Source organism: Thunnus maccoyii, chromosome 4 (genome assembly GCF_910596095.1).
Source record: "Thunnus maccoyii chromosome 4, fThuMac1.1, whole genome shotgun sequence".
Taxonomy (NCBI): Eukaryota; Metazoa; Chordata; class Actinopteri; order Scombriformes; family Scombridae; genus Thunnus; species Thunnus maccoyii.
The window spans coordinates 15,530,016-15,551,689 of NC_056536.1; the positions used below are offsets into that span (position 1 = coordinate 15,530,016).

General features: G+C 40.0%; 1 protein-coding gene across 1 annotated transcript in view; it reads left to right on the top strand.

The window, feature by feature from the left end:
- Positions 1 to 20,121, top strand: part of kcnc4 (potassium voltage-gated channel, Shaw-related subfamily, member 4) — a 27,414-nt gene extending 7,293 nt beyond the window's left edge. Inside the window, exons 2-4 of the mRNA XM_042407830.1 lie at positions 12,455 to 13,391; positions 14,253 to 14,429; positions 18,463 to 20,121. Of these exons, the coding sequence (XP_042263764.1) occupies positions 12,455 to 13,391; positions 14,253 to 14,429; positions 18,463 to 18,530 (1,182 nt within the window). The 3' untranslated portion in view covers positions 18,531 to 20,121. The remainder of the gene's footprint in view (positions 1 to 12,454; positions 13,392 to 14,252; positions 14,430 to 18,462) is intronic.
- The last annotated feature ends 1,553 nt before the right edge of the window (positions 20,122 to 21,674 follow it).

Here is a 21,674-nt window from a genome sequence, read left to right on the forward strand (position 1 = left end):
TGCATATTTAGGATGGATTGTCCTAAAATTTGGGGGCGAAGTATTATTATACAATATATATAATAGAATACCTACACTGTTTACCAAATATGGATATGAATGCTCTCAAACACTCGTAAAACTGAAAGTCAGAACATTAACCTCATAGTGATTGTTTCACTGTTAACAACATTTGTTCGAGTTCAGCACCAAAGCTATGAAAAACATATAATTGTTTCAATAGTAATGCTGACATGAAAAACATGCAATAATTAGAATGAACACCTGACAGTTTAATATTCCAGTTTAAACACATGGAGAGCTTCGTGTCACTAATTGTACTCCAGGCTTTATAATCTCAGTTTTATTACATATGACAACCAGACTAAGTTCAGACCAGATAACTGTGTACAATCTTCCTTAATGCAATGTTTGATTAAATCCCCTGCTGCCTATAATTAATCACTGCTGTGGTAATAGGCTGCAACTTGTTATCAGTGGTGAGCAATTAAAACTAACTCTCCCACAGAAAAGAGCAACATATTTTCTCTCACATAGAGCAAGAAATCGATTTGTTTTTGTTATGAGAACCAGAGATGGACTGATGTGGGATACTTTAGGTCTGATGGGCATTATTTAGAATCTAAGTTTACAATAACTAATCTATTTAGATATATAAAATGCTGTTTTCAGCACTTTCAGATTGCAAATATTCATGCCTTGATCCGTTGTTGTTTATGAAATATTGTGAAAAATTAATATTCAGTGGAAAGTCTAAACCTGATAAAAGCTGAATAATGATATTAGAGAATCATATCAATGTATTCACTTCTGAAATATTGCAGGTCGCACCACCACATCTTCATCAAGACTTAATTTCTCTTTGGGAATCCTGCGCTGAGAAGCACAAGTAACACTAATTGAAAAAAGAACGTTTTGATCAATATCTTTCAATAAATTGCTTTGCTCACTGGTAATCATGAAACTTATTCTCACACCGCACATTTGTCTCAGTGTGACACCCAGATGATAAATAATAAAGGAGTGTTTTGAGCAGAAGCTCTTATTCCTCTGGGCCTGGCTTTCACAGGGCTGACACCTTCCTCTGCTGCTCTGTGAATGGAACGCAAGATTTGATTTTTCACACATCATCAAAGCCGCACAGCCTTGTTAAGGAGACTTTTATAACACTGAATTCTCAGCAAAAGAGGGATGTAATCCTGTGTGATTATGTTGGTTGTTTATTCTGCTCGCTTCTAAGCTGTTTGCTGAAAATAGATTTACTGTCTTGCTACGAGGTCCGTGGGTTCATCATGAAGAGTTGCAGACTTTGCAAACTTTTTTTTTTTCAAACAAATAAAAACAAAATCAGCAACCAATTACTGAAAATATCATCTTATTTCCACATAAATGAAAGAGCAATTATCAGTGGTGTTTGAGCTGGAACTCACATTTGTCTGTGTGATTTTCCCTTTTTTTTAAAAGCCGTTTTGTTAAAAGAAGTTTTCCCTGATTAAAGAATTTGATAGGGATCACTCTACTGAACTTACACTGAAGCCAGGCTCAGACTACAGGACTTTTAAAATACTAAGTGATTTTGAAATTGGGTTGCATCAAGCACATAAGGAGAAACTTCACAGACGTTCTTCTCTCTAATCTCAAATATGCACACACAAGATTAGAAAATGATGGTGCATCACACACTACAGGATATTATTAAGATTATCGTGCCAGAGAGAGCAACACACCACCTCATGTGATCTCATGTGATCTCATGGGAAAGCAGATGTAAACAAAATGGAGACTGACATGGTACAACAACTTGCTTTAGCAAAGCTCTTTGTCCATATGGTTATGATACGTCTTGGAAGACACATTATAATAAATATCAAACATGTTTGAAATTATGGAGGCAGCCCCAATGAGTCTGTGAGCAGTTCTTGAGGTTTAAGATTGGATCTGTAAACCCCTCACATTACCAGATAATCTGGGCTGAACATCGGTACTGAACAAGGTCTCAGACCAAATTTCTCCTCGGATTGTCAGGAGGATGAACCGGGGATAAATCGGCCCAAAACTCTGGTAGTCTGAGCCCGGCTTTAGGGACATCCTGATCCAATCTCAAAGATCAGGGCCAATCAAGGCGTTTTTTAACTGATCGGTATCGGCTATATTGAGCAAGAACCTTAGCCCAATCCTTTGTTTTACGTCAGCTGTCACACAGGTGTCGTAAACGGCGAGCACAATATGTGGCAGGACAAGAAGCGTACTCTGGCTGGCATACCTGCAGCTAAAATGTCTGCAGCGTGGAAATATTTTAAATTGGAAAACCAAAACAGTCTAACATTTGCCTGTAATGTCTGCATTGCAAGCATTTTGTGAGGTGATAGTAACAGAGCTGCGTTCAATACATGGACTTGATACAGTGAGTTCACTCAGGTAACTCCAGCGAAGGCTGCTCCGAAGCACCAAACACTGGAGGATACTAAATTTCCTTGAGACACCAACAAGGCCAAAAAGATTACAGAGAGGGTAAATGAATACATTGCTTTGGATGACCAGTCCATCGCTGTGGTAGAGAATTCAGGTTTTCGCTATCCTCTGGAGCTTTTGGAGTCACAGTACGCCCCTCTGTACCATCTCAACACTACATTGACAGGATGCAGGCAATTGTTTACTTAATGCATCACAGGGCTATTCAATTGAGCATATACATTGAATCGATTTTAATAACTTAATGTACTTGAAGTGTGCATTATGCAGCTGCATTAACTGGGAAAATAGGTGTCACGTTGGGACTCGGCAACACATCTTGATCGGGACATCCCTTCAAACAATAGTGAAATAATCAGTGGAGATAATTGGCCAAACAGATTAAATTGTGTTTTCATCTTTAAACCTTGATTGCAGAAAGTGTTTAAATTCCAGAGGGAGTGGAAAACAAAAAGCTCTGTGGTCCCCTCTTTTAACTTAATCCATCTGGATCAGTGTTTTTACTGGCCCTCTATTTGAAGAGGTTTGATTGATAGTCAGTACTGAATATCCAAATATTATTTTTTACATGTTGAGATTTCTGGCTCAACTTTTCAGCCCGTACTCTGTTTTGAGAGGAAACACCAGACCGTAACCTCTTCAGTGGATGCTTTTGGTATTTGACAAAATTAAGTTCATTTTCTAGCTTTTTTCCCCCTCAGAGTTTTTCAACCACATCTCTCAGAGTCTGCTCAGTTGTCGTGGAGATGGCTCGGTTGTCATCCTCAGTATGGAGCCTTGTTCATATAGCAACAGGTGGTCGTGGTCTGTTCAAGGATGTTTTTTCGCATCTTATGTGTTTATCCTACTTGATCTTTCTCTGGCCGTCCACTGACTCCCGGTCACTGACCTTTGACCTCTTACAAGTTGATGCAGTGATGGGTTTTGGTCTGATGTTCACAGACAGCTGATGTTGTCTGTTTCTGGTTTTCTTTCAGTCTCTTGTCCAGGGTCCTTTGCCACTTCACTGATGTTTTCCCCACAGCAGTCGCATGTGATGTCATGATGATGTCACACACCACTCCAGTCTTTCTCTCGGGGATCTCTTGGGGGTTTTTGGATTTGCCAGAGTCCTGTCGGTGGTGCAGTTTGTTGATTGATGATGAAGGGAATGACTTAATGCCCCTCAATAGCAGGGAGTTAAGAGTTAGAACTGTCTTGATTCATCATTGACCACTTTTTTTTTTTTGGTGACGTCTCTGCCTCCATGAAATATAAACTGATAATGAAAGACTTCTCTACAGATTCCCTGGAGAAACGCAGCTGACAGTCTGAGGAGTGGACAGGTCTCCTCCGTCGTCAGTTGTACAGACTCTCAGACGTGAGTCAGTGTGACATGAATTCTAAGAAAACATCGGTAGCGGCTGAGCTCGTTGGCTTTGCAGCTGCTGACTGCTCAGAAGGCTCATTGTTGATGTTGCATATAGCGTGTTCGTGTTAGTAACAGAGCGTGATGCTGAACAGCTGGAGGTGATGGCTGTGATGGGTCTCCCCAGCTGCTGCACACTGACGCACAGCCTGCTGCCTGTCGTGTGTCCTGCCTCCCACCCTGATTTTCCCAGCTGGGACTGGTTGGCCGTCCCCTCAGGGGGACCTCGGCTCTGTCTGCACACTGACACCTGATGACCTTGGATTGATGTCTTTTTGGCACCAGTGTTTGGCATTTCATATCCTCAAAGGCTTCACTACTCTTCAGATTTAGGTATTTGTTTTATCAGTAACATTATTGGATATTTTTCTTGAAAACAAAAAGAACAGAAAAATGCCAGATAAAAAGTTGAATCGCACTCAGTTATTGTACAGTTCGTAGGCATCATAAATGATTCTTGCCAACATGGAAACATTCTGTGGTAGCAATTATTAGCAGTGTTGGAAGAATTTTTCAGATCTAGTACTTATGAGAAAACTTATGAGAAAATTGTAAAGTCTTTTATCTCTTGCAGACTGGACTACTGCAACGGTCTGTTTACAGGTCTGCCAAAGAAATCAATCCGACAGCTTCAGTTGACCCAGAGTGCAGCTGTTAGGGTTGTAACAAGAACCAAAAAAGCTCAGCACATATGTCCAGTTCTCAGATCACTTCACTGGCTACCACTTTCTGAAAGAATTAATTTCAAAATACTATTACTTGTTCATAAATCATTAAACAGCATTAAAATCAATAATCTGAGCGGTCTGGAGGGTTCATAGTGGTTCAGAAGTTCAGATAAGTATTTTGTTTAGTGTCTTGGGACCAGTGTTTTCACTTTAACATGTTATCCATTGGATTTTGTTTTGTGTCTGTTAAATGAATAATATCATGTCATGTAGTGGTCAATCAAATGTAGTAGAGTAAAAAATAAATATATTCACTGGACATGTAGTGAAGCAGCATTAAATAGAAACACATAAATAATGTACAAGTACCTTAAACATCTCACAAAAGAACAGTAAATGTACTACAATAAAGGTAAGATATAACTTAAGTGATCCTCAGGAAGAAAAATTGTCATTACAGACGCATAAGAAACAGACTGAAGAAGAGGCAGGAGCAAGACAGTAGAAGTAAAAAAGATAAACAATGTACAAATAATAAATGAATTACATAAATGATATAAATAATGTTAGTATCAGCTTTAACCCTCAGTAGGAATTGAGTAATAATAATATTTACATACCCAGGAAATGGAAAATAAAAAGCTTCATGTAAACATTCGGTTATTGTACAATCCATTCGGCCTTATAATGATTGTTGTTTGTACAACATCGGTGAGCTCAGCAGACTGACATGGAAACGCTCTGTAGCAGCAAAGAGACGTTATGGCAATCACGCCAATACAGTGGCTGTGTTTAAAATTTCCAGTGCTGAGCTGTAAATGTGATAATGTGGTCTTCCTTTGTGCCAGACTTCAAATAAACTATAAAGACATATTTTAGATGCTGCAAGGTTTATTGACAGACATGGAGGTCTGCTGAAGAGTCACAAACAAACTGATAAATACAAACAACCAGAGAGACAAACATGCAAACCCAGAGAAAGACTTTCAGACTCATACGCACAGGTGTGAGGTCTTATTATTAGACTTTCAGATGGAGCCTTTTATAAGGAGAGCAAATTGTCATCATGTGTGCCAGGACTTCCAGCACCTTCCCTGCAGAGGTGCCTCCAGCTGCAGATACCCAGCTCTGTTTAGTTCTGGGATAAACAGTTTGGCATTTGAGTAAACTGAACGCTGTCAGGGCCTGTTAGGCTCATCACAGGCGTCCGAACAACAGCAGGATTCACAGTTTTTATTTGGTTGCTGCAGGTTTGTTGTCACAACAGAGATATTCAGGACAGTATAGCTTTGACTATGTCAAGAAGGTCGGTGGTTAGATCCCCGTCTCTTCCAGTGGGCAAGATACTGAACCCAAAGTTGCTCCTGATGGCTGAGCCATCGGTGTGTTAGTGTGTTTGTGGACGGGTGAGCATAGCATAGAAACATTGTGTGGCGCTTTGAGCAGGATGCGCTTTATTGCTCCTGATTAGCAGGTACATGCATGGCAGCCTCTGCCATCAGTGTATGAACATGTGAATGGATGAATGTTGGCGTGTAGTGTAAAGCGCTTTGAGTGGTCGATGAGACCAGAAAAGCGCTTTATAAATGCAGTCCATTAACCATTTTGAACGTGTTATCTGTAGTTTAGTTAATTCAGTTTGTTTTATACTCTCACAACTCACAAGAAAACATTGAACTAATTAGTTAATTTCAGTTCACCTAACACATTTTTCAGACAGCAGGGCAGCTTATGTTTCCAGCTTTAAACTATCTTAAAATGTATTACAGTGTATATAAAAGTAAAACATTTTGTTTTCTCTTTTTAACAGTTTCCAGGGATAACGCACTGGAAACATTTATTAACCCTTACATACTGTTCATATTCTGACCCTTCATAGTACGGAGTGGGTCATTTTTGACCCGGCTCAATTATTCCTTTATAATTAGTCCCTATACCGAATTTTTAGCCACAAATGTATTTTGCGTCCATATATATCTTATCAGTCATAACTAAATGGGTGATTAATCCTTCATTAATGTTTCAGAGAGCAGAGAGTGTTTTATTTAAGTTTGACACTATTCGTTTATAGAGAAAATACTTTTGCAACCACTCTATATTATGATCTCATGTTATCTTAAACAAGAGAACATAACAGCCAGAATTATTTCTATGAATTTTATTGAAAGTGAAGGATGCAACATTTTTGAATGGCAGGTCTCATCATAACCATTAAACCATCAATCAACACTGACTGTAAACCACATGCTTTCCTTGTCCATCAGTTGTACACAATCAACTCTGCACTGAGTGCATTAGTCATAAAACAAAACAACAAACTGGTTTGCATTTCAATCTAAACAAACATTACTTTTGCAGTCTTTTTTTTGTCATGCAGAAGTTGCATCTCCCTCTCTTTTGTCTTCTTGTTGCAACTGACTGTGAGACTGCAGACTGATCAGGGCAAAGTTCGGACCACTGTGCTGCTACTACAGGGAGACTATGTTGGGCGACCACGATGTTGGTTACCTGGTAACTGATGGACTTGATTTGTTACTTTGTATAGGCTTGTTTGCAGGTGCAGATGCTCATCTGGGTGGAAACCCTGGCAAATGTAGCAATATGTTGGGGACGTGATCAGTTCACAGTGTCAAGGTGCCCATTGAACTCTGTCTCCAATGACAGAAATACACACATGACAATCTGTAGTTTCACTGTTTCAAGATTCCCCGTAACCACCCTTTACCTTGATTTAACCCCCTCTGGAGACTTTAAAATCCCTTTGAATACATACGGGTCAAATTTGACCCAGAACACCTTCTATGTGCAAAAATTTATACTAGCTGCACCAAAAATAAATAATTTTGAAATATTTCCATTTTTGTGTATTTTGGGCCACTTCAGGAAAAGTCATAAAATTTCAGGCTTGAAAAATGTCATTTAGGGAGTTTTACTGCTTTCAAATGTCAAAATGGGTCAAATTTGACCTGCACGGTATGTAAGGGTTAAAGGTTTTGTGTAAACTGAGCCTTCTTTATGATCCATCACTGAAGAAACCAGCTAGTAGAAGTTGATTCTCACACAGGAACACACAAGTGATAATTCCAGGTTGTCTCCACTTGGATTCAGACAGAACAGATTTTCCAAAATGTAGCCAACATTTGGTTTTGTCCCCACACTTGGTGGCTTCAGATACGCTGGAAAACTAATCATCAATGCAACAATATATGTTTTGGTGTTGAAAATCTCTTTGAGTCTTATAGGGTAGCAAATAATTTAACATATTCGAATGCCAAGTGTTTATAGGTTTTCATTAGCATCAAGATTATAGATTAATCTGCCTTTAGTGCTACAATTAATCATTAAGTAATTCATTGTCAGTGTATTAATCTGTTCTAGTGTCATTTTCTAACCTGACTGAAGCGGGAAAGGCTCCCAGTCATCGTTAGCACGACAAAAATATTACATTCTTCTGTGAAGATCAGTACAGAAGGGAGGAGTGTATTTGTTTGAGTGTTTAGTTCAAATATCAACAGTCTTTCTCCAGAATGACTGACTCCAGCTTTAATGATTATTTGGTCAAGATCTGGCTCCGCTTTCTTATTTAAAGTGCCTAATGTTTGCTCGATCAAGGCCATCGCCTGTTATCATCAGGTCTGGTTACTTTTTGAATGAAGTTGTGTTTTGTAAATCTGATCAAAAGCCATATAAAATGTTCTGCAACTTGGCACCAAATGGTTGTCAGATTTTTGTACAACAGTTTGTGATAAGACATAAGGACACGGAGGAGTGCAGGACACACCGCTGCAGAGACTCAGTTACTCGGTAACTCCAGTTGTCTGTTTTCATATGTAACTGACAAGGCTTCACCTCACTGGCTGGCTGGTCAAGGTTGTGAGGTGAAACTGTGATGATATCATGACCATCCCACATGTCACACCCTCTAGGTGTGGGTCATTGGTGGCAAGTGAGAAGAAGTGGCTGATGGCATCAGTGTGTCACAGAGCTAATATAATAAGAATAAGAAGTAATAAGCAATAAGAAGGACTGCAATGTGTGGGGGATTGTGCTTTACAAATTGGGAGAAAGCAATGTGGGAAAATCTGCAAAATTAAATATATTTTTAATAAACACATTAATGAAGTTGATTAAGTTGTCTACTTTTATTAAATGAGAAAAAAGTGGTGTTGTTTCCAGCTGAGGAAGATATCAAACAAATCTTGGTGTCATCATCGTCAATCATATCGGCATCAGATGTATCAGAATTTTCAAAGCCTTTGTTATTCAGTCAGTAATTGTCTGACAGGTAATCTGTTTCTACACAAGCTCCTTCTTTTGCAGCTCTTCTTATGGTGTTTACACTGGGCTCCACTGTTGTAGTTATTGTCCAGGTCTGTCGTGCAACAAGTGAAGAACCCACAGTGGGACTTGGAAGTCCAGAGAGAGATAACGAAACGCTGGGGTAATATTTTATTAATTGACTTTGAACATTTTTATAATGAGGTGCTGCATCAGAGACCGGTCCCTCTTGTTTGGTATAGACCACCTTAATTATCTGGCACCGGCTGCATATCTGACTCTATTGTCTGGATAGCTTTCCAATAGGAAATCATGGATGAGAGGACACACTGCAAACATGTTGTGTTTGTGTGTGTGTGTGTGTGTGTGGAAAAACTGCAAGTACATATTCTGATGTAAATTAGTATTTAATAATATTCAGTAAATACACGCAGTTCAAACTAATTGACTGTTTCTGAAACACATTAAAATTTCAGATGAAAGCATGAAAAAAATCTGCAGTCTGCCTCTCAGTGGAACCAAAAAAACTAAATAAAATGTTGTTAATCATTTGCTTTTACATTTTCCAATATGCATGTGTATGAAAGAAATATGAAAATTAATTATTGACTAGCAGTTGCATTTCCTGTCGGAGTTCCACTAGTGAAAAATGATTTTGTTGATGTCACATGATAAAAAGGAGTCACTGAATGCCTTTTACATGGTTACAATCAGCTTCAGCCTCTGTAATGTACTAAATTAGTCACCAATCAAACCGTGTGCTTAAGTTTCTGTTAGTTTCTATTTAGTTTGTATGCTGCTTGGTTTGCTGTGATGCACCTCGTGACTATGTGACTCACACGCACACACGCTGTACACAGTTAGCTTTGGTGATGTTCAGGGAAACCGTGTCCATGCAACAGGGGGGACTCGGAGCTCCTCCTGGGGCAGCGGCAAGTTGTCCCGCGGCTCAGTCGTCGTCTTCTAGGGGGATCATGTGAACGCTTCAGAGCTCTGCAGGGACAAAGCTGAGGAAGGTTGTCATGGTGCAGAGCTGCACATTATCTGGGTGCACAATAGAGATACGAACAGACATGTATATATACACACACGTGCAATATCTCAGTTTTTGCCTATTCTTTTCACTCAGTGAATGCCATAAACTGTCCAATCTGTCTTAGTTATTTTGTTTGTTCCACAGTGAATTAGTATCCCCCATTGGACATTACATGCTTTATTTGTTTTTTTTTCTAATCACAGACCCAAACACTATAAAGACAGATTGATATGTGAGAGGCCCCAGCAGGAGAAAATGGCTGAGTGCATGCAAGGCACAGGTACATATTTATCCAGCTGGAAGAGTAGAAAGGTTGGAGAGGCATTACAATTTGTCCAGACTTTAGTAAACAATAAAGACAGTTAGCACACAATGTTAAAACAAACAGAGACAGACATGGTCATTGTGCTGGATCAGGTTAATTTCAGCCACATTGTTTGATTCGCCTCCCATGAATTGTGAAAGTAGTTTGAATCCAACCCTATTTGGTTTGTATTTGTAAGCCAGATTATTTGTATTATATTGTTGTAATGTTTTAAATGATTTGTGTGACAGTGACAGCAGAAAAGATGTTTCACTGACTGAAACATGTCTGAAAAACCTGACAGCAGTGCAGGTGACTGTTAAGTGTTTCATGACTCAGCTCATTGTTCGTTTATCCCCTGCTGTTTAGCGCCAGAAGGCTCTGCTCATCTTTTCACTTCCCTCTCTTCCCTCATTGTAACACTCTGGTTGGAGACCCCTAACGCTACTTGCTGTTACCAGATTAACCTGCTTTATCCGGACAAAATGAGACTATTCTCTCCATGATATATCTGAGAGACAACTCACACAGTAGCCCCATCATGGTTGGTTTAGTAAATCAGTGCACACAGCGTTGGCACCATGTGAGCACCCCCTGCTGTCTGCGACTGGCAGGGAACCATGTTAATGGAATCACGTTTTCTCTCAGCATGATTCAGTCTCTGTGTTCATGGGAGTAATTGGTTTGAAATTGGTCTGTTCGCTCTGAGAACATTGTCCGGGCTCTCATGTGGACAAAAAGCATTTTCAAATATATAAAAAAAAGGAATTTTCAGCCACTAATCTTCAAACAACAGTGGTAGCGGACAATCACCACAAGGAATGATTTCCTGACGATAATGAGATGTCATGAGGAAGCGCGAACAAGAAACGAGAAAAAAGTAGATATTTTTTAATGTTTTTTGGTTTCACTGAGCTCAGTCGTCAGTGACCCTCATTTGCATTGGTGTCAGTGAACAGTAGGGTGTTTTTGAATCTTAATATTTATTTTTGGAAGATGTCTTTTTTAATGTTTACTGTGTTGATCCAATTGTAAAAATCTCTTATCTGTGTTAAACCAAACTATTTCCAACTGGCTAAAGACCAATTTTTCAGAGCAACAGCTGCATTTTTATATACAGCCTACAGCATACTGAAATATTTTCCTCTCAAACATTGTGCATAACCCACTTTGCTTGTTACTGCATTTATCTAATGTTGGTCAAATTAAAGTAGCTCTCACTCTCTCCGCTCTTATAGTGTTGTTTTCAGTTGCAGCAGGCAGCTGTTTTCAGAGAAAAAGCTCTAAAAACCCCACTGTACCCAGCACCAAACCGCAAACAGACACAGTTAGCAACTAGCTGTCGAACATAGTGGAGCATTTAGCAGCTAAAGAGCCACGTATTTCCCTTAGGAGTGGATAGAGACCAAAAACAGAGCTAAAAGAGAGTGAATATTGGACTGAGATTCACCAGGTGGACAGGAACACGACTTCAAATGATTATGTTGCTCTGTAAATGCTGGATGTGTAATGAAGCAACTGTTTGCTAACAACTTCAGCATATCCACTTAAAAAGTGATGATTTGTCAGTGTTGTGTTCATGACTTGTTTCCACTGCCCACAAGTGTCCAAAAAATCAGTTAACGAACGTTTAAGGTTTATATTTTTCATTTCCACTGGGGCCTCCTGCTGCTCCAATTTTAAGAAAAACACAGTATCTTTTAAGGTATGTCATAGTGGTCTGGCTCGTCCTTCTCCTTTGTATTATTCCTGCTGGTCTCTGCACACAGTCAGCCTAGTTGGACATTTCAAGGCTCGTTTTCTCCCCTTCAGATGAAGCTTTTTACTGCCATTCATTCTTGTACTTCACAAACACAAATCCATCACAAAAAACTTACATTCTTACTTTGATGTTGTCAAATATTGTGTCTTATCATATTTCTTTGTGCCTGAGTTAAGTGTTCTCTTATCAGTGTTCATTATTTTAGTCTTTGCTAACTGTCAATCAAATGACATTCACTGCTTCCGCCAGAAATGAATCCCTCAAAACGTGCCGCTTTACAGACTTGATTGGCACATCCACGTCTTTTTATTTGTGGTATTTTGACACTGTTAAGTTTGCGGATAAAAATAAATCTTATAATATAAATTATACATGGCATGGATGGAAAAATGGTTCACAGGAGGCACATTTGATGTAAGCAAAGACTTTAATGGAAGCTCTTGCACAAAGCAACAGTATTGATTGCTTATTAATTGTGGGTAGCCATAAAATTGTGATGATTAATTGTTTGGTCTGTCTCGTCCAGGGAGTGGCACTCGCCTCCCTCTTTTTCATCCTGGTGTCCATCACCACCTTCTGCCTGGAGACCCACGAAGCCTTCAACGAACTGCAGAACCGGACAGAGCTGGTTGTCATGGGCAACGTCACAAAAGAATTTGAGAGGAAGGAGATGGTGACAAAGCCCATCCTCACCATGGTGGAGGGCGTCTGTGTGATCTGGTTCACATTTGAGTTCCTGGTGCGTATCGTCTGCTGCCCAGACAAGGTGGTCTTCATCAAGAACTCACTCAACATTATTGACTTTGTGGCCATTCTGCCATTCTACCTGGAAATGGGCCTGAGCAGCCTGTCATCCAAAGCTGCCAGTGACGTGCTGGGTTTCCTCCGTGTGGTGCGGTTTGTTCGAATCCTCCGGATCTTCAAGCTGACGCGGCACTTTGTAGGCCTGCGCGTGCTGGGACACACGCTGAAGGCCAGCGTCAATGAGTTCCTCCTGCTCATCATCTTCTTGGCACTGGGTGTACTCATCTTCGCCACCATGATATACTACGCTGAGCGCATCGGAGCCAGTCCAGACGACCCCACAGGCTCCAACCACACACACTTCAAGAACATCCCCATCAGCTTCTGGTGGGCGGTGGTCACCATGACAACGCTAGGCTACGGAGACATGTACCCACAGACGTGGCTGGGCATGATGGTGGGGGCGCTGTGTGCTCTGGCCGGGGTCCTGACCATCGCCATGCCGGTGCCTGTCATCGTCAATAACTTTGGGATGTACTACTCGCTGGCTATGGCCAAACAGAAGCTGCCGAAAAAGAAGAAGAAGCACAACCCGAACCCAGATGCTCCGACTGACTCAGCCTCGTTTGGGAAGTCAGATACAAACTCACACAGAGACAGCACTCAGAGCGACACGTGCCCGCTGGCTGCTGAGGAGAGTGTCGCCAGGAACCGCTCAGGTCAGGCTGCCATTCATTATTAAAGGGTCATTTCACCCAAATTACATAAAGACATTGTATCATTTACCTTTTGTGGTATCTAGCCATGCAGATAGTTTGGCTTTTATTTGCTTAAGTTTTAATTGCTGCTAATCCAATACAGTGGAGGTGAATGGGGGTTTGTTTGTGCTGCTCAAAGCATTGAAAAAAATTCAGTTTTTCATTACAGTGTATCAGTTATTCTGAATAATACACAGAACTCACTGTGAGCTACTTTGTACCAAATAATTGTTCCTAATGAAAACTGTTAGCATGTTCTGTGAATTATCAGAGTAAAAGGGGGGTTATATATGATATATGATAAGATTTATATCACAAAAAAAAATAAATTAATACTATCTGCATGGCTAAATAACACTATAGGTGTGCAGGAAAATGCTTTTTTCCCCAGTTTGGGTGAACTGACTACTGACACTAATGTTACAGTTTATTATATTTATTCATTAGTTTTTTTTTAAATTTAGAAAGATTGTTTTGTTTAATTACTGCATTTAATCGGTGCATTCATTCTTTTTAGGACACACATGATAAATATTAGAGTGGCTTTGAGCCAAATGATAACATAAACAGCCATTCTATTTCTAGTCTTATACGTAGTTCTTGAGGCTTTTCAGTTTGCCTGACAGATGAACCGCGCACAGTCATAAAGACAGTAACACACCGGGATTAAATTACTCATCATAACATCTCTGTTAAATTGGATTTTATCACAGAAAAATACCGATTTTATGCAATATACATCTGGCTTTGTCTGGGCCCTCAGGGGAGTCTCAGTAAAAGCTTTGGCATTTACGTTTCTGTGTGTTTTTCTCTTCCTGTCAGACTCCAAACAGAACGGAGATGCAAATGTGGCCCTTTCAGAGGAGGAAGGCTGCAGCCTGACCCAGCCGCTGTCCCCCAGTGAAAAGTGGTCCCTGCGGTGCTCCCGAGGGCGAGACAAGACTAAGAAAGAGGCCACCTGCTTCCTCCTAACCTCTGGAGACCCTAACGTTCATACTGGTAGGTCACATAGATACCAGCACGTAATTGAATGTACGCTTTTACTGCTGGTAGCGTTGCACATTTCACTGTATGTTTGCTGTGTTGTAGCCGTACTGTGGTTTCAGCTCTCTGACATATTCAACTTTGGTTAAAATTTAGTCGTCAGGTATCGTGTTTCCTCCATTTGTGCTCTCTGGGAATTCAACAGTGTTTTAAAGAAAATCCTACAAATCAAGACCACGTTTGAGTCCCTCATCCAACAGGTTCCTGAGAGTTATTATCATTTTATGACAGTTTTATGAGAAGATCAATACCACTTCATGCATGCTAAATAAGAAGCTATCTGGTTACTAGCTGGATACAATGACTGGAAGTCAGGGGAAGTGAGATGAGAAGATTGATGCGTCCCTCACGACCGGGAGACAGTTAGCTTAGCTTAGCATAAAGACTGGAATCAGCTAGCCTGGCTCTGTCAGTCTGCCTCCAGCACCTTCAAACCTCACATATTATCAGATCTCCTGGCTGTAGTTTCATATTTAGCGTACAGACATGGGAGTAGTATCAATCATTGAACTAGGGCTGCAGCTAATGATTATTTTCATTATCGATTCATCTGACAATTATTTTCTCAATTAATCGATTAGTTGTTTGGTCCATAAAATGTCAGAAAATGGTGAAAGCTGTAGATCACTGTTTCCCAGAGCCCAAGGTGACGTCCTTAAATGTCTTGTTTTTTCCACAACCCAAAGATATTCAGTTTACTGTCATAGAAGAAACCAAAATATCAACGTTTGAGAAGCAGGTATCAGAGTATTTGGACTTTTTTTCTGAAAAAATAACTCCAAACAATTAATCGATTATGAAAATAGTTGATGATTAATGTGATAGTTGGCAACTAATCTATTAATTGTTGCAGCTCTACATTGAACCTGGCAAGAAAGTGAATAAGCATATGTCCCAAAATGTCCAACTACTCCTTGAACTAAAGCTCTCGTCACGTCTCTGATGGAGGATTTAATAGTTACAGTGCACAGGTGATTCGTCACAGTGAGGATTTTACTTTTATAAATACTGTATGAAGAACCTTGGACTTCATACAGTATTTATAATTTTGTTCCATTTTCAGCTGTCAGGTGGCTTAACATGACTAAAAGTCCACAGCCAGGCTTGCAGCCCACGCTGTAATTGCACACCAGAAAACAGAGTTGATGGATGGTTGAAAAATTGAGAGAAAATTTAGCTATTCTTAGATCCTTACCGGTAATGGGGCAAGAAATGAAGGTTTGGCCGCAGGGTCGTGAAATGACAGAGGAAATATCATGTTGTTAGCTAGATGCTGTTAGCAGCTGTTATCATGAACAAAAGTTACAGGTAGAAATTTTGATGACAGCACTAAATGAGAAGTTAAAAAGATTAGTTTCATGGGGACCATGAAGAGGCGTCAGAGTGTTGATAAAATGGATTTCAGGAGTGTTTAATTTTACAGCATACCCACTCAACTTCAGAAACAAAATTTAAACAAGAAATGCTACATTTTGTTTTGTATGGTGGAGTTGTGTAAATAGACTTGACTTTGTTCATTAAAAAGTGGGAAAAACTCCAGTATATACCCACTTCCATTCTTAAGCTCTATCATCTTTCTTGCAGCGTCCAACTGGCCAAAGGCAGATTTCAGTCATTATTCACCAGAGAGTTCAAAAGAAAATCAATGGAAGCGCTTTGTAGTACTAATTGCATCATCTATCTGTCTGTGTGCGCTTAGTGAAAGAGCCTTTCTTGAATAATCGCCTTCACAGAGCGTAGGGTTGCTAGAAACACAATGTACCAAACAACCTGTTGTGTCTAAATATGTAAGGAATGCTCCACACACTCAAGTACATAAGTTCAGGTTCAAGTGCAAGCATTTGCAACGTAATTGGATTCAATCGATCATCTTGTGAGACCCAGATTGCATCAATACACCTTTAACCGACAGACTGTCTCAGTGATTACTTACTTCAGCTGCACATTTTCAACGTGCAACACCAATATTCTGTAATTTTGACTTTTCTAGGAGTTGTCTGAAATTGATAACATGGCTGCAGAGGAGAGGGAGATGTTCCTGTTATTCACTGAATTGACATCCGCTGTCAGCTTGCCATCTCTCTCTGCTTGAATGGCTGCTGGATCTCATGTCTGAGCTTTCCAAACTACCCGAAAGCCCCTTGTGAGAAGAGGCTCTATATTTGGCAGCCATGGATCCAGTCCTGACATCCTGAACACACATCCCAGCCAGTCAACATCCTGACTTGTCTCCAAACAGCCCGACGACATTGAAGGTGTTTTCCTGCAAAACTGCACTTTGCAGAGACACATTTTTCTTCAAAAGCTCATTAGCACATCACTGCAGAGGAAAAAACAACACACAAATGGGGCACTTACTGTAGTTTAGCTCCTATGAGAGTATATACACCCGCTTTTTTCGACAGCCTATTACAGGTAAATTGTATTTGAACATGTTTCCTGAAAGCCTCTTTAATCCCTGAATGTGTTGAGTGTTGGAGATTGGTGTAGGTCCATGGCATATTGTCACATGCAAAAAATTATATGTCAGATAAATGAGAAGAAGGGATGTTTGTGGACATGTAGTGATGCTCTGGGGAATAAATCATCTATCAATAGAAGATTTACAGCCTTACAATCACAGTGGGAAATACATAAACACAGAAAAAACACAACTCGTCCCCAGCTTGCTTTCACGCAGATTTCTCTAATAACACGCTAAATGATCTGGTCAGCTCATTAAATTGTTGAGCGAGCCTTCTTCTGATCGCAGAAAAAAAAACAATGGAAAGCTGAGCAAAGCCAGAACACCTCAAAACTAATCTTTGAAAGAGAGAGGAGGGGGGTAATTCAATCCCGAGCTCTGTGTCTGGTGAGTATGTGGATAATGACATCCCAGTCTATTACAGGCAAATATCACACATACACAACACATTTTAGTGCACATTACCTGCAAAAAGGGTTCAAGTGGACTTTCACTGTTTCCTAACCATGTTAAAAATAATCGTGCCGGGATTCAAAATCAGAAACCCTTGTTTTTGTCCAACATGCAAAAAGCTACAGCCATTTGGAGTTGGTTAGATGGAGACAGATTATGTCAGAGCGGATCTGCTCTTCAGAGTGATGCCCATAGGGGATGGTGCTAGGTTAATTCCAGGGTTACAGGATATAAGGTATGGATAATATTTCACCAGAGCAGTATGGCAGGAAACGGACAGATGGATGCAGCAGGTCTGAAGATGCTCAGATGGTTATCGGTGACAGGAAATGGTCATCCGCCCTGCAGTTGGAACAAAATGCTGCTGGATTTGAAGCGATTAAGGTCGTCACAGGGAGTGTGTGACAGTGTTTGCACTCGCTGTCACAGTTTATACATACAAAAGCAAACACCGTCCTGGTTGAAAGCACATTGTGTCTGCGATGTGACAACTGCCAGCTTGTTTCCTTACAATGAGCACATAATGGTGTGGCAAAAAACCGTTGCAGCGCTGCTAAGACAGAGCAGCAGGCGGAGCAGCAAGATGAACAGAGAAAAGGCTTCTCAGCTCGGATGAGGCTTCATATTCCCAAATGACTCCTCTGGACGATTGCCACTAATAGGTTTCCATTAACAGCATGGGTGGTCATAGTGAAATCCTCCTGCTGGCATCTGAGGTTCAAATCTGTGGAGTACAGCTGAAATATTAGTTGATCAACAGGAAATGATCAACAATTTTGATAAACAATGAATCATTTAAGTCATTTTATCAAGCAAAAATGTCAAATGTGCACTAGTTACAGCTTATCAAATTTTTGGATTTTCAGTTTTTCTTTTTTTTATATTATTGTAAATTTGACATCTTTGTGAAACTTGCAATTGACATTTTTCACATTGTAGTCTAATATTCAACAGAGAATATTAGACTACATTAAAAATAACTTCACTCCCAGTTTATTTTCTAGGTGTTTCATGCTCATATCTTAAGTCACAGTGTGTCATTGTGTTTCTGTCCTTTATGTTTGCTAACAGAGAGCTGTAAAGACATCCTCGCTGCCACTGGAAACTACGCTCAGCCAGAGGTCACCACTCTGACCTGATGCTGATTGGCTACGAAAAGAGGAAAGAGCATGAACTGGCGGCGGAGTACATGCTGTGCGGAGCTGCGGCTCTGGTCCCTGCTTTTCCTTCCTGAATGAACTGTAGACGGGATTCCTTTTTATTCAGGATGAGATTGTTTTTGTTGTTGTCTCTGTCACACATCTAAAACCCTGTGGTAGAATATCAGATGTATTGCAGATTTCCCATATGTGCACTCATTAACATGTTACGAAGCATTTTATATGTACTGCATGATCTAGCATTGTATGATGTACCTTGAAAACGGACTACAGTTATTATGCTCATTTAGTGGACATGTCATAGCTTGTCTTAATCTGAAGTGACTGTTATAATGACATAGCGACAATTTTGCTCATCAGATATAACATTTGTTAGCCTGATTCTGTTTTTCTTTTTTCCATGTTTGGAGTAATATGTACAGAAACAGTCTGTTATAGTTCTTTTTGGGACTCAAAAGACACTTCATCGTCATTTGGATAAACGTCTTGTGTCCATGAATGTTGTTGAGTAAGAACACCCAAAACACTTGTGAATATGGGATTGTACAGCCTAACTGTTACTGTGAACTAGGATTAGATGAAAACTTGAAAATCATAGTTTGATCCTCAACAAAACAGACCCAGAGTTCTTTGTTCTTCATCCGGTCTCTGCCTTCTGTCGTGCCACTGCTTTTTAACACTGACCACAGGGACAACATGCAGATACTTTGTCAAGACACAGCGTGGTATGAATGCTGCTCAGGCAACACACTGTTTGTAAATCCTTGTACAATAAGAGAATTTAACAAAAGAGAGAAAAAAAAAAAATCAATGGAGCAGTATTGTCTGTCTGTTACATTAGCCGTATACAATTGATGCATCATTACTGGTTGAGTCAGGATCAACTCTATTAGATTACGTGGTAGACTTTCATTACCATCATTCGTAAAGAATACGTACAGTACAATGCCATTAGTTCCACTTGTGCCTCACGTTGAGTAATGGAGCTTAAATATGTGCAGTGATGTAATTAGATTTGTTCCTTAACACTTCTGGTTGTGTCGGTTCTGTAGAAACCCCCGTTACATGTTTCCACAGAGCGAGGAGGAAGAGGAGTGCGGTTTCTTTCACTTGTGACTTATGATATATTCCTCATGGTCTACCATAGTGGCCTTATGTTTAATAAACAAAAGGGAAGGTTCATTTCATCTTCATTAGCCTCCAGCTCATTTCTATGCTGACCCGGAGGTGTGTAATTATGTATAAGCACAGTTGTACGTACAGTATGTAGCACAGTACAATATTCTGGATCATTCCTTCCTCTCTCCTGTGTATATGACATGCTTATGCATCATGAAATAGCTGTTAACCAATAATGAAAGATTATTATTTTGATAATTCACCTTTTTAGCCTCATTTACTGTTTTTCCTTGTTGTATATACTCAAATGTGACAGAGAAGCACATCAGTTTCATATTTTCCCATTAGAGATCGTCTACTGTAGGTGACTGTGATGGATTGTAACCCCTGTCGGATGTCATATGGTGTGTGTGTGTGTGTGTGTGTGTGTGTGTGTGTGTGCGTGCGTGCGTGTGTGTATGTATGTGTGTGCGTGCATGTGTGATGTTATGTCATGTAGGCATGTGTTTCTATGCAGAAATACAAATAAAAATCCATTTCCCCCCTCTGGTGTTGAAGATAAAATCTTGTCATTTATATGCATTCTGTTTTTATTTTCATTCACAGCTTGCAGCATTTTTTTCCATTAGCTGCACAGTTTGCGGCCGTAAAGCGTTGCTGCTGTTTTATCTACTGTACCGCTATTTATAGTGGTGACAACAAGTGTAGTCTGGTTGATCTTGTGTTTGCTCAAAGTGGTGTAACGGCAGTCACAGCCGTGCCTCCTGCTCTCCTGTGCCTCCATGATTATGTACCGAAGGTGTAGATGGCATACAGAACACATCTCCATGGAGATTTGGGATGACAGGCGACACTAATTACTGCTCGGCTGCCTCCATCTCCCCCTCCCCTCTGTCTTTCACACGCAAAGAGACACTACTCTCTCACTCTCTCTCACTCACTCACTCACACACACACACACACACCTCAGCTCAGTGTGATCATCATTATTGTTGTTGTTCACGAGGAACGTTTTGATGTTCAGGGATGTATTGTGGAGCACACTGTGGCGATGAAGGGCAAGGGGGTGAGGCTGCATGAATATGAAAGCAGACGCCATGTGTTCATACAAAAGCAGACACACTCTCCTACCAAAGCTGAATGTGGGAGACTGATTGGTCAGATAAAAGCAGGGTGACAAGATGACAAGAAGATGCTCTTATTCTGTCTCTCAAATGTCTCACAAACGCAGTATTGATATTAACTGTTGACTTGAGGAAAGATTTACTGGTTATGAAATTTACAGAGAAATGTTCAGATCGTTTCCACGTCAAAAATTTAATCCCACAAAATGGCAACAAAAGTTATTGGACCACATTGAATATTTGTGTGACAGGTGGGTTTTACAGTTTGATGACTTTTCACTTCACTAGATGCATTAAAGCTTTTAAATATTTAAAGAGATAGTTCACCCATTTTCTCATTTCCCCCTTAAAGGTACAGACAAGCGGACAGTTTTGGATTCATATTATTTATTCGTCTTTCCAGATATAGGACCTTATTACTCACAATAATCTATAGAACAGATTTCATAGTTTAGTTTGTGGTTAATAACAGTATTTCTCAATTGTAATCTGTTGCTTTTTACTACTTTGCATAGCTGCATACTGAATAGTGTGATTTTGTTTATTTCTTAACAGGTCACGTCATCAGTAGTAGTGGAGTGCAGCTGCAGTTAAAAATTACCTGGGTGATTAACACTGGAACATTTAAACACTGATATATATTAAATACAGAAATGAAATCTCATTTGTCAATGCTGTTAGCACCTTCATCATGTTGAGATGAATGCAGAAATCTAATAGACTGATATATTAAGATATTGTCAAGCAAAACCAAAACATATCTCCATGCCTAGATACCACTAGAGGTAAGTGAGGGAATATGTTTTTTTGCAATTTGGATAAACTGGCTTTTTATTTGAGTAACAAGGATTTTGCAGGTTGAGGGTTTTTACATTTGCTC